We start from the raw sequence: 16493 nt of genomic DNA, 5'->3' as shown, positions 1-16493 counted from the left end.
CCGGAAGTAGAATTACAAATGACGTGCCGGGATAATGATTTGGAAAAGGACACTTTACTGGATATACAAAAGAAACTGGCTAAAGTTTTAAAAATTAAAAGAAAAATGATTAACCAAGAGAATGGCCAGGAAAATGTTTTCTATTGTTATAAAAATGGCTTTTAAAGTCTTGAAGAAATTTGTGCAATGGGGATAAATAAGAATTGAAGAGAAATCAAATCCTACAACAATATTTGAATTGAATATTAAGATTGTTAGAGATAAAAGAAAGGAATATAAAGTTGGTTTATTTGATCAGTTAAATAAGACATGCTCTGCCAAATCTTTGTGAACTTTTTGCTGACATCAAGATTGAAAAGTTGATATTTTATGGATTTGCTTATAAATAAAGGATTAGGTGTGGAATGAAGGCACCCTGTTCAGGAAGGCTATTTGGTAACATTGAAAGTAAATAGGTAACTAAAACACTCCTTCCAGGATAGGTAGAAGCACACATCAGCATTTTCACTGCAACAATCTGGCCCAAGTTCTCAAGTTTCTAGTAAATATAAAACTTCACAGCAATAATGTAGACCAAATGTAATACCATCAGGTCTGAGGCCTTGTCAGAAACAAAGTTGGCACAACAAGGTAGATTAGGCAAAAATACTCCTATCTTTCAGCTGCTACCTAATATTCAGGTACACAAATGAGCTGGAGAATATTCTAAAGAATTAATCTGATTCATCAGGAAAGGGGATACTCTATGAAAAATTGTAGAATTCATTCTCCAAACTATAAGTACATTTCTCTCATTACCATATTTTTCAGAGTATAAGACGCACCGGAGTATAAGACCCACCAAGGTTTTGAAGAAGCAAATTTTTTAAAAAAGTTTTTGCACTCTGCAAACCTCCCCAAAACGGTCCGTTTTTCACAAAAACAGGTCTGTTCCCCCCCCCCCCCTCAAAGGCATGAATAGCTTGCAGAGTGCTCCTGGTGCTTGGGGGAGCCAAAAATGAGCAAAAAAAGCCAATTTTTGTGAAAATGGGCCCATTTTTTCGTTTAAAAAAAGGGCATGGATAGCCTTTAGGAAGCTTATAGAGTGCTCCTCCTCGTTTTTTGCTCATTTCTGCCCTCCCCAGCCCCCAGGAGCTTTCTGAAAACTTCCTAGAGGCTCTGCACGGCCATTTTGGTGAAGTGGGTGGGGTTTTGGGAAGCAAAAAATGCTGTATTCAATGTATAATACGTACTCAGATTTTCAGCCTCTTTTTGAGGGAAAAGGTGTGTCTTATACTCCGAAAAATACGATAAGTTTAATTTTAGAAAATATAGATATTAACATAAGAATTCCAGAGAAATACAAAAGCTTACCCAATCAACTATAAATGTATCCAATCAATTATAGAAGTGTCTAATGAAATGGGATTATATTTGATAGATTTATCAAGAAAAGTTAAGTGAATTACAAAAAATGCCTGGGAATACAGAATATAGAAACATCCACAATGCCCAAATCCTCACTGTAGTTGTCAAGCTGAATCAATGGTAGTTGTAATAATACAAAAGCATTGTTTTGCAACATAAGAGAAATTTTGAAGCTGCGAAGTAATTTCTTTGCCTTAGATTTTTTTTTCTCCTTTCCTAATATCATTGCAATCTGAAATGCTAAGCATAATTTTGTATTTTACAATTACATATTTAAGTCACCTCATTTGAGGTTTTTTGTTGGGGAGAGGGATTATTAAATGGACACACATATAGAAATATACTGACATTTAAAAAGAAAATTAAGAGTTAACGGCCATATGTTGCTATTATTATACTCATACAAGTGATCATTTCATCCTATCAAGAAAGTGGCAACATTTATAGTTGGTTAACCAGCTTACGATCACAGATCCATTAACACAAAAACTTAAATACTTAAAATATTTATAACATTGCACAAATGTCATACATATTAATTGAATGACTATTCTGTAATACAATAGGAAAGCATGCTGAAACAAAACACCTCAGCAGTATTTTAAAGCAGTAACCACCTAGCCAATTTCTCTATGTTCTGTAGTTTTTCTAATCCACTCTCCCTGTGGCTGAGCAAAATCGAATTGCCTCTCACATTTGCAGACAGCTCTGTGAAGGTGATAATAGAGCTGCTCCCTGCTGTCATGAGGCAGGAAATAGGAAAATGGCATATGGGGCTAGAAAGAAATAAAAAAAGAATCAAACAAGAACAAAAGAGATTTCAACAAAGGACAAACTATAACCCAATATGCTTTGCAAGTTAATCTCTTTTCATAAGGATTCTGCATAATCATTCATCTGCAAACTTGCCCTAAAATGTGAATGATTGCAAATGGTTGTTAGAGAAATTTTTATTTTGGAGAATATGTAAAAAGTATTCTTCCATCTCAAGAATGAACATTATGTATCTCTAGAGAAGGATTTAATCTATCTTGAACTGCTATTTCATTTTGAAAAGACTGAAGGTTTTACCAACCTAAATTGTATTTATAGTCTTGACCCTAAGATACAAATTGTATTGGATTTAATAGAAATGTACTAGGAAAGTTCTTTAAAAGTTTCTTTTTAATTTACCCATAAAGATCAAATAGTTCTTCAAGAAAAAAAGTACAGAAAATTAAAGGAAGTGAAAAAAAAATTATATACCTCAAGCCAGGTATATTTAATTTAAGAAAAAAAAGGGGAAAGACAATTCTCATATTTTTATCTGAAGAGATGGTTGAAATAACATACCATATTTTCCAAAATTTTCCATGTAAAAGAACCCATAATACAAGATGTGATAATAATAGTAATAATAGTAATAATAGTAATAGTAGTAATAATAATAATAATAAATAATAATAATAATAATAATAATAATAATAATAATAATAATAATAATAATAATAATAATAATAATAATTTAATTAATATAAGCTAGCACATACCTTTCCTTTTACACTCTGAATGGGATCCACTACTACTGCTACAGCTCTTTCTGAAAGGGCCTCAAAGCTCTGTTGTGTATTGATATCCACACCAGACAACCAACAGCCAAAACCAGGATGGCTGTGATACCAGCCAACAACCATCTCGGGCCTGGAAAAAAGGAAGCATTGGGAAGTTCAATTATTTGCAGCAGGACATATGAAAGGCAACAGTGTAATTTATAGAAGCATAAGAAATTACTAAGGTAAAAGAAAGCACTAGGAGAAACATTTATATTTATGCTCAGCACATTATAATAAAAACATGAAAATGTGGTGAAGAAGTGCTAGCATTAAGGGAGGTGTAGTAACAAGTGTAGGTCAGGCTCTCAGTTTTTCATCCTGTTGCCACACCTCCCATCCAATTTTTATCCTTTCCATATTTTGGGAAATATCTCCTCTGAACACACTAGAACCAAGTTGGCTTTTCACTGCAGAATATCTATATCAAGCATGGATGATTGGATCAAATGACATCAAAAGATTAAATATCAATTAAAACAGAAGTAGAGATTTGCTCAAAAAGCAATTCGGTGGTCAAGACTTTTGTTCACATTAATCTTTATACCGTGTTTCCCCGAAAATACGACCTGTCCTGAAACTAACGCCTTGCCACATTTTTCGCGTGGGCAAAAATATAAGCCCACCCCCGAAAATAAGTCCCATGGACAACCCCCCCTCCAGCCAGGCAGAGCACCGCTCACTGACTTAGCGGTATCCCGAAGGCGCCAAGCTGCGGTGGCCGGAGGGGGGAAAGGCGGTCACGTTGCTTGGTGCCTTCGGAATACCGCTAGGTTGGTGATCGGTGCTCTGCCTGGCCGGAGGGGCGAGTTGCCGGGCGGCTGTTCCCTTGCGAATTGGCTCCCGAAGAGCTGGGCACAGCTCAGGGGCAAAGCAGCCATGAGGTGACAATGCTCATGAGCAGCTGCCCGGCAAACCCCGTCTCTATCCGGGCAGAGCGCCATTCACTGACCTAGGGGGTATCCCTAAGGCGCCAAGGTACGTGGTGCTCTGCCTGCTCCCCAACCCAGACTCTCTATCCGGCAGCTGGCCCACAACCATAGAGCACACTCCTAGAGCGGCCGCTGCTGGAAGACTTGACAGGTGGGTTTTGGAGTTTGGAAGCCGGAGAAGAAGTTATGCTCGGAGCGCGGCAGGGGCGGAACAGGCGCTCGCGCAACCCCTTTCCAGCCGGGCACAGCTTCATGCACTTACCTAGGGGGTATCCCGAATGTGCCAAGCCGCGGGAGATGGGGAGCGGGAAGAGCGCCACGTGCCTTGGCGTCTTAGGGATACACCCTAGGTCAGTGAATGGCGCTCTGCCCAGCTGGAGAGAGGGTTTGCCGGGCAGTTGCTCGTGAGCGTGGTCACCTCATGGCTGCTTTGCCCCTGAGGCTGTGTCGGGCTCTTTGGGAGCCAGTTCGCAAGGGACCAGCTGCCTAGCAACCCCAAAACAATGATCCCTCCCCCTATAATAAGCCCAAGGCCATATTTCATGGGGCAAAAGAAAACCCTGCCTTATTTTCGAGGAAACATGATAAGGTTTTTAAAGTTTTTATATTAGTATAAAAATTTCAGCACAAAGATGGCACCTGTTGAGACATTCCAAATGAAGTCCTGATTTTTTTTAAAAAATGATTTTTTTCCAGATTATTTTTGTTTGGTATACAGAACTGTGGTTGAAAAGTTGGAAAAGGGTGGTTAATTGTCCCTTTTCCATTATGTTTACAGAAATTTAACTTCTTATTGAATATTGTAATTGCTCCATACCTGGAGAAAAACAGTGATGGAAATCTGAAAACACTTAGCTGGCTTTTGACAATATATTAAATCCATTATTAAATGTAAGCAATCTATCATATAAATCACCCAGAAGGAACAAGGTTATATTTAAACAGTAGTAAATGATAGGATAGGGAATCAAGAGGACTTGGCTGTTATTATAACATATTTTATAGTCAATAAAGAAAATCCTAACCTTCCAGTCTGTTTTAACATATCCAACATTTTGGCTTGAAACACAGGATCAACTGCCTCCACACTGACTCCCTGCATTTAGAAGCAGATTAACAAAGGCAATTAAACTTTCATGATCAATTCAGAATAGTAGTAATATGATCTACTAACTAAGAGAAATTTCAGAAATCACAAAAATATTTTTTAACAAACACATTTAATTCATTTGTATTCACTGCTCTCTTTTAGGAGTGCATAGTAATTTAAGCCTAGAAGATTCTATGAAGTGAGCTGTGACTGCTTTGTCTAAGATTCTTTACTTCATTCCCTACCATGTATCCAGTCTAATCATGCTTTGAGAGCAATTCAAAAAGTAAATCACCACTATTTATGGCACTTAGCCAGTAGCTTTCACATCAAAATCCAGCTTTTTAATTAATATCCAAAGTTTATAAATGCAATATTTAAAAAAAAATTAGAGATACATTTTAGAAGGAAAGAATGAGCTTGAGGAGTCAAAAGCGGACTTAGGCTAGAATTCTTATGTGAGCACAAGAGGGCAAAGTCTGATACCACCACCCTTGAATGCTCTTCAAGCTTATCTAGCCTCAACCAGGTACAAACCATCAATCTGAGAACGTCCTGTGCATAGGCTTGAGCAATAAAACAATTAATTTAAATCATCAAGTATGAGCCTGGTTGTTTGCACCTGACAGATTGAATTTTTCAATCTAATGCTTCATGCAATTGACAACATCTAATTACAAAACAACATAGCTATTTATGACTGGAAAAGTTATATAGAACATAAGAGCATCACATTATTTATAAGCTTGGATATATGCACTGCATGTATGAATATTTTCTTCAAAAAATTAAGTATGTTGGGGAAGAACATTTTTAAGGTACAATTATAACAGTGTTTTAGCACATGTGCTAACGGAAAGAACTCACCGTTCCTGACTGTGGCATAGCAAACACATCAATCACTCTGACAGTGTAGTCATCAACAAATTCTCCAAGCATGAGTCCCATAACTTCCATGGGAACACCAGCTCGACCATGCTTCAACATCTGGAAAGATCAGAATTCTACTGAATAATATTTAAGGAACAGATGCTTGATTCTCTGGTGGTTTTTAAATTTCTTTTTCTATTATATATTCACATCTTTAAGAGCTCTAAGGCCAAAAGCAGCTTTCTCTGAAAATACTATAGGATCTGTCTTACACACAGATTCATAGTAAGCTGTTATTGGAGAAATCAAGATTCTGATAGCAAAAGACAATGAGCTGGCAAAAGAATGGATCATATCTCAGAAGACGATGCATTTAAAAAGAGAAAAGAGTATTTCATAAAATATATGATTCCTTCCTATTAGTTCTGTTTGTATAAAACAATCTACAAAATCTATGCTCAAAATATCTTCATTGGAAAAAGAACCTGGAGACCTACGAAGAGCACAACGACATAGAACAGTGAGACATTGGTGGGGGAAAAGCCTCTCTGCTTTTATAGTACAAGTGTCATCTCTGGCCATAAAATAGCTTTTCTCTTCTTTGATCAGTGTGCCAGTTATTGCCCAGGTTTGAGAACAACAGACTATCACAATCAGTGCCTTACTAGCTTCTCATTTAGGATCATGCAATATATGCCATATAGTGGGATTTATAAAGATAGCACCATTTTACTTTGTATCCTATATTGTACTATATATAAAAACCATGAATAATTTGAATAGTCACATTTAGAGGTTATGTGTATAGCATCTATAGGCATGGAACAGATAGCTGCCCATAGTAGTAAAATTAAAGATATTTGCCAGTATACCATCAACCACTTAGAATATACAGTGGAGAAAAAAATGAAGGACAAAGAATCCATAAAGAGTTCAATGAGAACCAAACCTAGTCATTAAATGCTAAGTGTTGAGCAATTTTTACTGGCCAGGAGGAAAAACTGAACGGAAGTAAAAATATGACAAATGATTGTATCTAAAAGGTAGCGTTATCTAGATGTTGCTTGACCACATCACTTTCAGCATCCTTTGCCATTGCTTTTGGGAGTTGTGAGATGTACTTTTGCAACACCTGGAGAGCATCGGATTTCCCATTTCTCATATCTTATTTTTAAATACCCCAGAAAATGTAACTTTTGATACAAGACACAGCAGAAACATCCCACTTGTAATATATTCAGTGCTTTGCACAATACTAAAAAACACACACAAATATTTACCTTTAGAAGTGCAAGTGAAGAAATGTAAACTTGCTCAGCTGTGTCAACCGCAGGTGCATCCGTTGGAGGTCCCTAGATAAAGACACAACACTCTATAATATACACAACTCTATTTTATAAATAAAATGAGCTTCATCTAAAAAGACCCTGGAGGAATACATTCAGTTTTATTAAATACAGAATTTTGAAACAAAAATGATAGCAGCAATCCCAAACCCCTACTCTTACTATAGAATGGTTTCAACTTTTTCTTCCCAGACCATTTAAAAAGACTCATATGAAGATACAAAGCTATTGTGGTTGTTTCCATCTATGTGAAACATTCAATATTCTTCCCTGCCCATATGAAAACAAGCTTAGTAAGACATTGAACTATGAATTAGAAGACCTATTTTAAACTCTGCATCTGTCATAAACTCCTGTTTTTCAGCAAGTCACTAACTGGCTTCACACATTGCAATACCCCAGTGCCATGGTTTGATGAATAAGCATCATGGTTATTTCTATACATTAAGCCAAAACCTTACATGTCACATTGTATTACAATACAGGAACCCTATGACTGTTAGCATTGGCCCTGCACCTATGAAGATTACACAGATCCTTCTCCAATTCATACAATGCTGATTATTATTTATACATTTCTCAATTCCAGTCAAATCTATTTGGTTGTACAGCATTTATCTAGCCAGAATAATAATAATAATACATTATACATACTGTTCTTTCTCCCTCTCCTTCTCACATACACACAATCTCCAATTAACTACATGTTTCTTACAGTGGTGTGAATATAAATGCTGCTAGGCTAGCATGATTAACTGGCACCAACACAAACACAATTTCCCTTTGCTTCATCAGTTTTTACTTAAAGAGAACTTGGAAAAAGGCTACAGGAGCATTTTGCAGATCCATTGGTGCAGTGAGAGAAAAAATGGACCTCCAATCCCTAGGCAGAAAAGCTGTGAACAAAATACTCTGCTCTTTGCTTTATGAGTAGCTAATAAAAAATTAGCACAATTGTCCCAGGTGTGAATGACGACCAAGGCCAAAATTATGTATTGTTCAAGTGCAGAATGCCATCTACAGAACTTCAAAATTAAAAATATGCTATTCTTATGAATAATAATGTAGTACAAAATAAAATTTTAATTGTGGTTTGTAACCAAGGATAACTTCACAGAATCCACTACCACCAATATACACTAATGATCAAGCATGAAATAAGCATTTCTACATAACCATTTATTAATTTGCTTCATTATATTTAAAATTATTTAAGCTATTTAAATATAATGAAGATCTACTTAGCCCTAAAATATCAATATGTGAATCTTCAAAGATGGATATTCAAAGAATTCAGCCCACAATTCAGAAATCCTGCTTTTAAATCCAGCAAATGACCTAAATATTATAAATGAGAGAACAGTTCATGGCAAAAGTTGTACAGTGAAACAGAAGTTTCATGATAGCCATTATGAAAATAATTAATAGGGAACATGGGTAACTATTAAGAATGCTCTATAAGGAAGGACTATATTAAAAGATATAAAATTTAGTGGCAGAAAGTTTGTAACAAAGTTTCAGCTATTTTGATCTCTCCACATTACCGCTCGGAACTCTGAAATATTCAATTCTATTTCCACTTTTTATACACAATTGTCATTTTCAATTGATTTCTGAAAAAAAGCAGTATTACTGTTAAATAATTTGGATTTATCACACAATTGGTCCTTATATTACTATTTAGAATAATACTAAGTACAGAATGCAACTTTTAATATTTCATTCTGCTAATACCAATTTTTGAACTATTGTGTTATTTTGTGCATTTGCTTAGAGAAGATCTTTTTCCCTATGGGTTTTTAAATATTAGTGCTTTGCCATCACTGTTGTCAGTGAAGTTTCTTAATTTAACCAAAAGTTAATATACAGCTATATGCTATTCCCTCTTCTATCTTCCAAATTTTCCTAAACAAATTTCCCTAATGTGCTCTACACCATATACTGTATTCAAATAGTTGATTTAAAATATTATGTCAAATGTTATGATTAACAAGGAAAAACTAGATAGTTTCATTTGATATAAGCCATTTGGTCAACTGGACTTCTCATTCTACTACAGTGCTTAATCTTGAGGGTTCCTCAATTGTTAGAATAGATCTGGTGTTCAGGACATTAATAATGGCAAATGAATCAATTCCATTGCATGTTGCCATTCCACTGGTATATGTTTCTCAGATAATATTGAGAATCAATTCTTTTATCCTAGGCTTGCTATCTTTAACTAGTCTTACATGTGCCAATTCAGCCATAGAGCCTATTTGCATATTCATTTGAAAATATACTACCCCATCAAACACTTTTTCTGAATATTATTATGGTATTTCAGAATGAATACTTTCAGAGCAATGACACAAATTTGATTCGTTGTGGTACTGTTTTGAAGCAAAATTCTGGATGTCTATTTAAACAAAACTGTATTTAAAATCTTCAGTCATGTAAGTTGTTTAGTTACCATCCTAAATACAAAACTAAACAATTTTTATTTAGTAATTACTACAGTAATTTACACCAAATTATTTTTAAGAGACTAGAAGAAACACACAGATACTGATCCACCAAATTACAATCAAGAAGGTTGGCCAGAAAATGACTGCCTGTAGATAGCAAGACGCATTGGGCACCCTTAGTTCCACCAGAATAATGGATTACGTTACACTCTTCGGTACTATGTATAATCTCACTGACATGCAAGATGGCACATCTGTATGCCACAAAATGCAGAAGATTCTTGTGTTTTCTCCCCTACCTTCCCTTCCCATTTACCACTGGGTAACATTAATGAAGATGCACAGCACTTGTATATTAAATTGTTAAGATTATACATCAAACCACATCTGCCTGTCATTTTCCATTCCAACCAGTGATCTACAAAGGTGATGAAAAGTAAATATACTTTTCGCCGATATACCAGATGCATGAGAATCCCCAGAGAATCAATGTGTTAACATCACCACCAAAGACTAAAACCGAAGCCTTTAAATTTGGTCGTTTACTTACAACTAAAGTAAGCCACAAAAATAAAATAACACAACTTTATGGCTTTTAAAAGTTCTTTTGTATCCAGTGTATACAAAAACAAATGAGGAAAATCATTCCTGATTATACTTTTTAAGAAAAGAAACAGATGCTTCTTTCTGACTAAACTGTCTACCAAGTGTTAGACAGTGAACTGACCTGCCTGCAGGGCAATCGCATCAGCTGTAAGCTGCATCAATCATTTCTTTTAGCCATTCCTTATTAGCTAATACAGAATTTAAGGTAGTTTTTCACAATTAAAAAAACCTTTTTGCATTTTAAAATACATATACAATCTTTCTAAAAATCTAATGGAAGAAAGATCAAGACAATCAATCCAGTGAGATTAAAATGAGACATTACTTTTCTTCAAGAGCATTCGAATATAATCCAACTATAAAAGCTGTGACTTTTCCTTGGGCAGCCCTTGTTGACTAAGTGTTAAAAAAGGCATTTGCCATTCTAACAGCATAAAACTAACGCCTTAAAGTGTTATCTACTCAGGCCTTTTAGCAAATTTGTTAACACTTTTAGGTATATTACTCCACCTTTCTCTTAGTGTGAACTGGTATCAATTATTTAGCCAGTTTTATTATGTTATTAGAATACCTGCTGATTTATCATGAATCAAAGTGTCATTTTAGAGCACTGCCCTTTACGTCACCATACATTTCTTTAAATGTAAGTGATGGAAAATAAATAAAGCCACAGGAACAAAAAGAAGAGAGACCTAGAAAATCCCTTAAAACTACTGAATAATCTTCCCCATTTAAGCGTGCTACATTAAAAAAAAGTTTTTAAATGTGGAAAAAGTGGTCCACTTCTTAAAAATGTCAAAAAGGATACCTCTGTAACTAAATTATTAGATAGCTAGATCCATTATTATTTCCATACATTCTTTTTAGTTAAAACCCCTTTAAAATATAAACACAACAAAACAGACATAAGCAAATGTACAACTATCCAACACTGTCATGTTTATTCTTACCCAATAAAATAAAAATAGGAACCTTTTAATACTTAATTTTGTGAGTATTAAACAACTAGTGTGAAAAACAAGATGCATGTAAACTACTTCTACTGCCTCTGCCTCAATGACTAGCTGAGACAACCTGTTATAGGAGGTGTTAATTGGCAATAGGAGTGCAAGTCAGAAGCATGTTCCCCATCGTCCTAACCCAGCAAGGCTAGGTCATTAAAGTGGAAATGAATTCTTTCATGCTGACTTAACTCTTGGAGTACAGATTTTCAGCTGTTACACCTACAGACAATTGAGAGTGTGTGCTACTTAGATGGCACAAAAAGAGGCATTTTCTTCTTAAAAATAATTGTATTATGTATACGGTTTATTATGCACTATATACCAGAAGTAATCTGTGAATGATCTAATGGTTAAGGCACACATGACTACAAGTAATCAAGGGTACAAGTATTCTGAAATGCACAACAGTCTGCAGACTTACAATAGAAGTCTGGGACAAATGATTTTCTTTAACAAAGGAAATGGTAACATGTTATTGCAATTGTGCCTAATTGTATCAGAAGTTGCAAATATCTTTCTCAAGTTATTAGGCACAATTGACAGTAAGTCTTTAAGAATGGAACAGCACAGAAACAGAATGAAGTAAATAAGTAAGGTTTTTTAATTAATAATTGGGACACCTAAGAATTTTAGTAACATGAATATATGGAATAGAACACAACATCTAAATACCACCAGTTTGACAGCTTTTGTGTGTAGTAGTAGTTGTAGGCCAAATAAAGCTTAAACTTCTGCTCCACTGTAAAGTACATCAAGCCATGTTCAACCAGTTATATAACCTTTGCCATGACTGTTGATCTGTAGAAATGGGTTGTGTCCTTCTCTTTTAGTTCCATGCATACCTGGATTTACTCTCTGGGTGTGGCCTTACTGTAATTGAATCAGAGGTCTCACACTGTAAATTTGAAAGAAAGTAGAATTTCTGCACAACTGGAGACAGGACTTACAAGTTCCCTGGGTGCACAATAGATTCTATGCATCTTAAAGGAACATGCATAGAACTCCCATTCAGACTTGCTCAGATCAACAAGTAAAGATCTGGAACTGAAGCCTGTGTATACTGGTGATATGGTATGCATGGCCAGTAAGCAAAACTTATCTATTACGTACTTTTAGACCTCATGAACTTTAGATTAAACATCACAGAAGATTAAGGAAGGCAAATACTGAATGACTGACAGATCTGCCCTGAAATCAGAGTGATCTTTTTCAACTAGGCCCTTGTTACAATTTCTTGAGGTGTGGAAAGATTTTGGATAAAGGAGAAATATTTTTATTTTATCATTCACTCCATTTCCACTTCCAGATTCTCATTTTGAGCAGTGACTCCATTTTAATCAGTATACAGGTAGTCCTCGAGGCATGATGGGTCTCTTAGCAACTGTTTAAAGCTATGACAGACCTCTAAAAAAGTTACTCAGGACTCAAAATTCTGACATCGTCCCTCCTTACCTGACCACATTTTGGTTGCTCGGCAATTGGCCCTCATTTATGGCTATTTGCTATGTCCTACAATCACATGGCTGCAATTTACAATGTTTTTGCCAGAAACCAGTGTTTACTTCACCTTTCTGGCAAAAGAATGCTCCATAGTGAACTGTAGACTTCCTTAATGACTGTCGTGTTTACTTAATGACCTTGTTTTATGATTCACTCCATTTCCACTTCCATATTCTCAGGTTGAGCAGTGACTCTGTTTTTAATCAGTATACAGGTAGTCCTTGACTTACAACCGGTCACTTAGCAACCCCTTAACATTACAACAGGCTTCAGACTCAAATTTCTGACAAACACTACTCCCCACCCCCATCTGCTACATTTTGGGTATTCAGCAACCAGTGTTCAATGACATCCATTTGCTGTGTCTTGCAATCACTGCAATTTACAATGATTTTGCTGGAAACCAGTGTTTACTTTCAGTTTTCAGAGGGAAAAAAATTTTCCCTAGCAAACAGCAAGCTTGCTTAATGACCTCTGTGTTTGCTTAATGACCATTAAAAAAAGGTCATAAAACTGGGCACAGTCGTTTGATAGGCTGCTTAATGACCATCATAAATTATGACCAAAATTGTAGACTCAATGCTGCTCTACTTTATGAAAGGTAATATAAAAGTGAGTTAACCCTTTATATTTCCATCTTAATCAGCAACAGTCAACTCCAGTGTAGCCATAACAGATATCATAATTTGTTGCAAACACCTGTTCTTTTTGCACAAAACATTTTTAATTGTGCCCATTACAAACTTGTTAGCAGTTTTTCATTGCAGGGACTACGATTGTTGCAAATTTCATCAGTTTGTCTCAATCAGACAGCTATGTATTTACATATATTTAAAATTAGCATGGATTAAAAATCATTGTATCAACCTGTATGACATTTTGCACATACCACCTTCCCATCACCCTGCTTGCCAATTTCATTCTAGACTGCTAAAAAGCAAAGGCAATACAGGTATGTTTCTTCCATATTAGGGTATAGAAAAATAAAGATCATTTTTCTAATTTACATTTTTGATCTTGGTAATGATCCATAATACCTATGTCCAGACCAATCCAGAATACATTGGACTATTCTTGAACATTAAATTGGGGCCCCAGATTATACTAGATGATATCTGCACTCCACTAAGTAACAAACCATAAAAGAATCTACTTTATGAAATGTAGTGAGAAACTGTGTAGATAATTAAATAACGTTATAGCAGTCAATAAGTACTTGTGAAAGAAATAAGGCTGGAAGAAGCGAAGGCAATACAGGAAGAAAATATCTTTTTTTATAGTAAGGTACTGTAAGATTCTTAGGTATAGTAGAAATTATTTTCCATCTATGAACATAAAAAACAGAAAAGCTAGAGACATTTACAATACTTTAAAGAGCATCAAGGGAAAGGATGTAGAATATTGCTTATATATGTGTTTTGGATTTTATGACTTAAAATAATCTAAACAATATATATGAATTATTTGAGAGAAAATGCATGACAAAAAGAGCAGCAGTCAAAGAGTGAAGCGTCAATATTTAAGAAGTGGAAATGCAAACAGGTTGATATGGTGACTCTCCTCTGAGCAAGCCACATTGAAAGCTATATTTTTTGGAAAGGAAAAAAAGGCTGCAAGTAGTTGTCTATACCTCATTGTTGGATAATTTCAATATTAATATAGATTTCTATTATTTGTATTTCAGGGGGAAAACTTTAAAGACATTTAAACTCAGTTACATTACTGAAGAAGTTAAATACAATAGTAACACTTAAGGATAGAGATTCAGTCCACATTTGTCAAGCAGAAGGCATTATTTCCTATCTTCAAAGGAGGATTTGTAGTGTGTAGGATAGCCCAATATGCTTAGCCCAATACATAGGAATAAATGTGTACGGTAGTTTCCTTCTTTTTTCTGTTTTGGGAGCAAGACTGGACTTCTACTCATGTTTTCAAAATTTATTTAAAGAGCAGAACAGGAAAGGGCAGTCTGAGCATAATAAGACCAATATAAAAAGTCCCCTCATCTTGCATTTATATTTTTTTTCAAGAAACTATTTAGGAAAAGATGTGGACCAATATTCTTTAACATATGCTTTTATTCTATCTTTTAAACCTGACTGATCATATTTATAAAAGGTTATAGCTTTAGAAATGTCACTATGATTTAATTAAAATACAAAATTTATCTGTAGGCAGATAAAGGGCAAAGCAAAAGATATTACAGTAATTCCTAATACATCAGACTATTGAAATATCAAACTTCATAAAGCTTTCAAAGGAAAGGCCTAAGGCAGTATCTGAAAGTAACCTTACTATACTGAAATATTAAAAGAAACAGTCCTTACATTTAGTTCTTTTAAAAAGTATCACTATTACATAATTCAAATGAAATTAGATTACAGGGTTAAGATCTACATATATTAGACCAGTAGTAGATTCAACAAGATTTTTAGATCAGTGGCAGGTCTTTTAAGTGCTACAGGTTTTATCAATTCTACAGCATCAAGCAGTGCAGTACTTGAAACCTTTCAAAGTGACAGTTTTCAAGTGCCATGTACAATGCCCTAATCTGGAAGTGTCCCAACCAACCCATCTGATCAACAATTTCACAGATGGAAGCACTTGATGGCTAATTGGCAAGCCGATTATTCAAACAAAATAGCTATTTGCAATTCTTGCTTCTTTATTTCCAGTAGAAGTGCTAACACGGCTAAGAGACAGGTCACCCCTCCTCCATGCTCATTTTTAAAATAAAAGATCTACCTTTCTAGCTATTCCCCCTGGGCACCATCTAAAGCACTGAAGTGAAGTTGCACTAAGCAAATATGACAAGATATAGTGTTCTGTAACGAAGGACAGACTTTTTAGCATTTCAGTTACTCTTTTTGAGGGCTGTATACAGTGTTACTCTGGGTTATTTACCCACCCACGTCATCATGTCACCAGCTGTCAGTGCTATTGTGCACTCGAAATGACATTTTAAAATTCAGAAGAGGAAATGCAGCAAGAACACTTAATTTAAATTTACCAGATAACATGGGTAAATTCTGAACCGTTGTTGAGAACCCTGCAATTGTATAGCTATGTCCTATCTCTCACATGCCTTGTGTACATTATGGATACCAGCAAATGTAAGAACAAGAGAATGGTTCTAATACTGCTCATTATAAAGGTTATGAACAAGCATGCATACCTACATCTGCTATTTGGGAAGTGAGAATTATTTGCTCTTCTGCATGTTTGTTACAAACAAAATAGTGCAGAATACTGTGTATTTATTACAACTTTAACTTAAAAAACCACAATCCATGAAAACATTTTTAGTTCTTGAAAAATTCACCCATACCCTACCTTCCTTAATATACACCTCGGTGTCAGAAAAAAGACAATCGACTAGTTTAAAAGACTGTTAACCCTTTTCTCCAGAAGGTAATAGTCACATTCAAATGTAGTGTTGAATCCAAAATCAATGTTTTGAGAACTTAGCTGAAAGCAAACTATGAAATCAACAAACCCTGGCTTATCATAGGCGGGTAATCTTCTCTTCTTGAGCACGGAAAAGAGAGATATAGGTTGCCCACTTCTAAAGCTTGTATGCAGAGTTCTTCAACTGATAATCAGAAATATTTAGTGAGTCATAGTCGGGAGCAAGAAAACTATATCCACATTTAATCTAAATCCAAAGGGTATCACAAAAATATCCAGGTGGCCTCAAAAACA

At 35.2% G+C, this 16493-nt stretch overlaps 1 protein-coding gene across 3 annotated transcripts in view; it reads right to left on the bottom strand.

Annotated features, from left to right (window-relative positions):
- Nucleotides 1-16493, bottom strand: part of PSMD14 (proteasome 26S subunit, non-ATPase 14) — a 62979-nt gene that overhangs the window by 32440 nt on the left and 14046 nt on the right. For all 3 annotated transcript variants that reach the window (XM_081935861.1, XM_081935860.1, XM_081935862.1), the window contains exons 5-8: nucleotides 7169-7240; nucleotides 5886-6005; nucleotides 4954-5024; nucleotides 2937-3087 (exon numbers count right to left, since the gene is read on the bottom strand). In XM_081935861.1, coding sequence (XP_081791987.1) covers nucleotides 2937-3087; nucleotides 4954-5024; nucleotides 5886-6005; nucleotides 7169-7240 — 414 coding nt within the window. The remainder of the gene's footprint in view (nucleotides 1-2936; nucleotides 3088-4953; nucleotides 5025-5885; nucleotides 6006-7168; nucleotides 7241-16493) is intronic.

This window comes from Natrix helvetica (genome assembly GCF_964273705.1).
Source record: "Natrix helvetica genome assembly, chromosome: 1".
NCBI lineage: Eukaryota > Metazoa > Chordata > Lepidosauria > Squamata > Natricidae > Natrix > Natrix helvetica.
The sequence above is the reverse complement of the archived record's forward strand: the minus strand, read 5'-3'. Positions and strand labels throughout refer to the sequence as shown.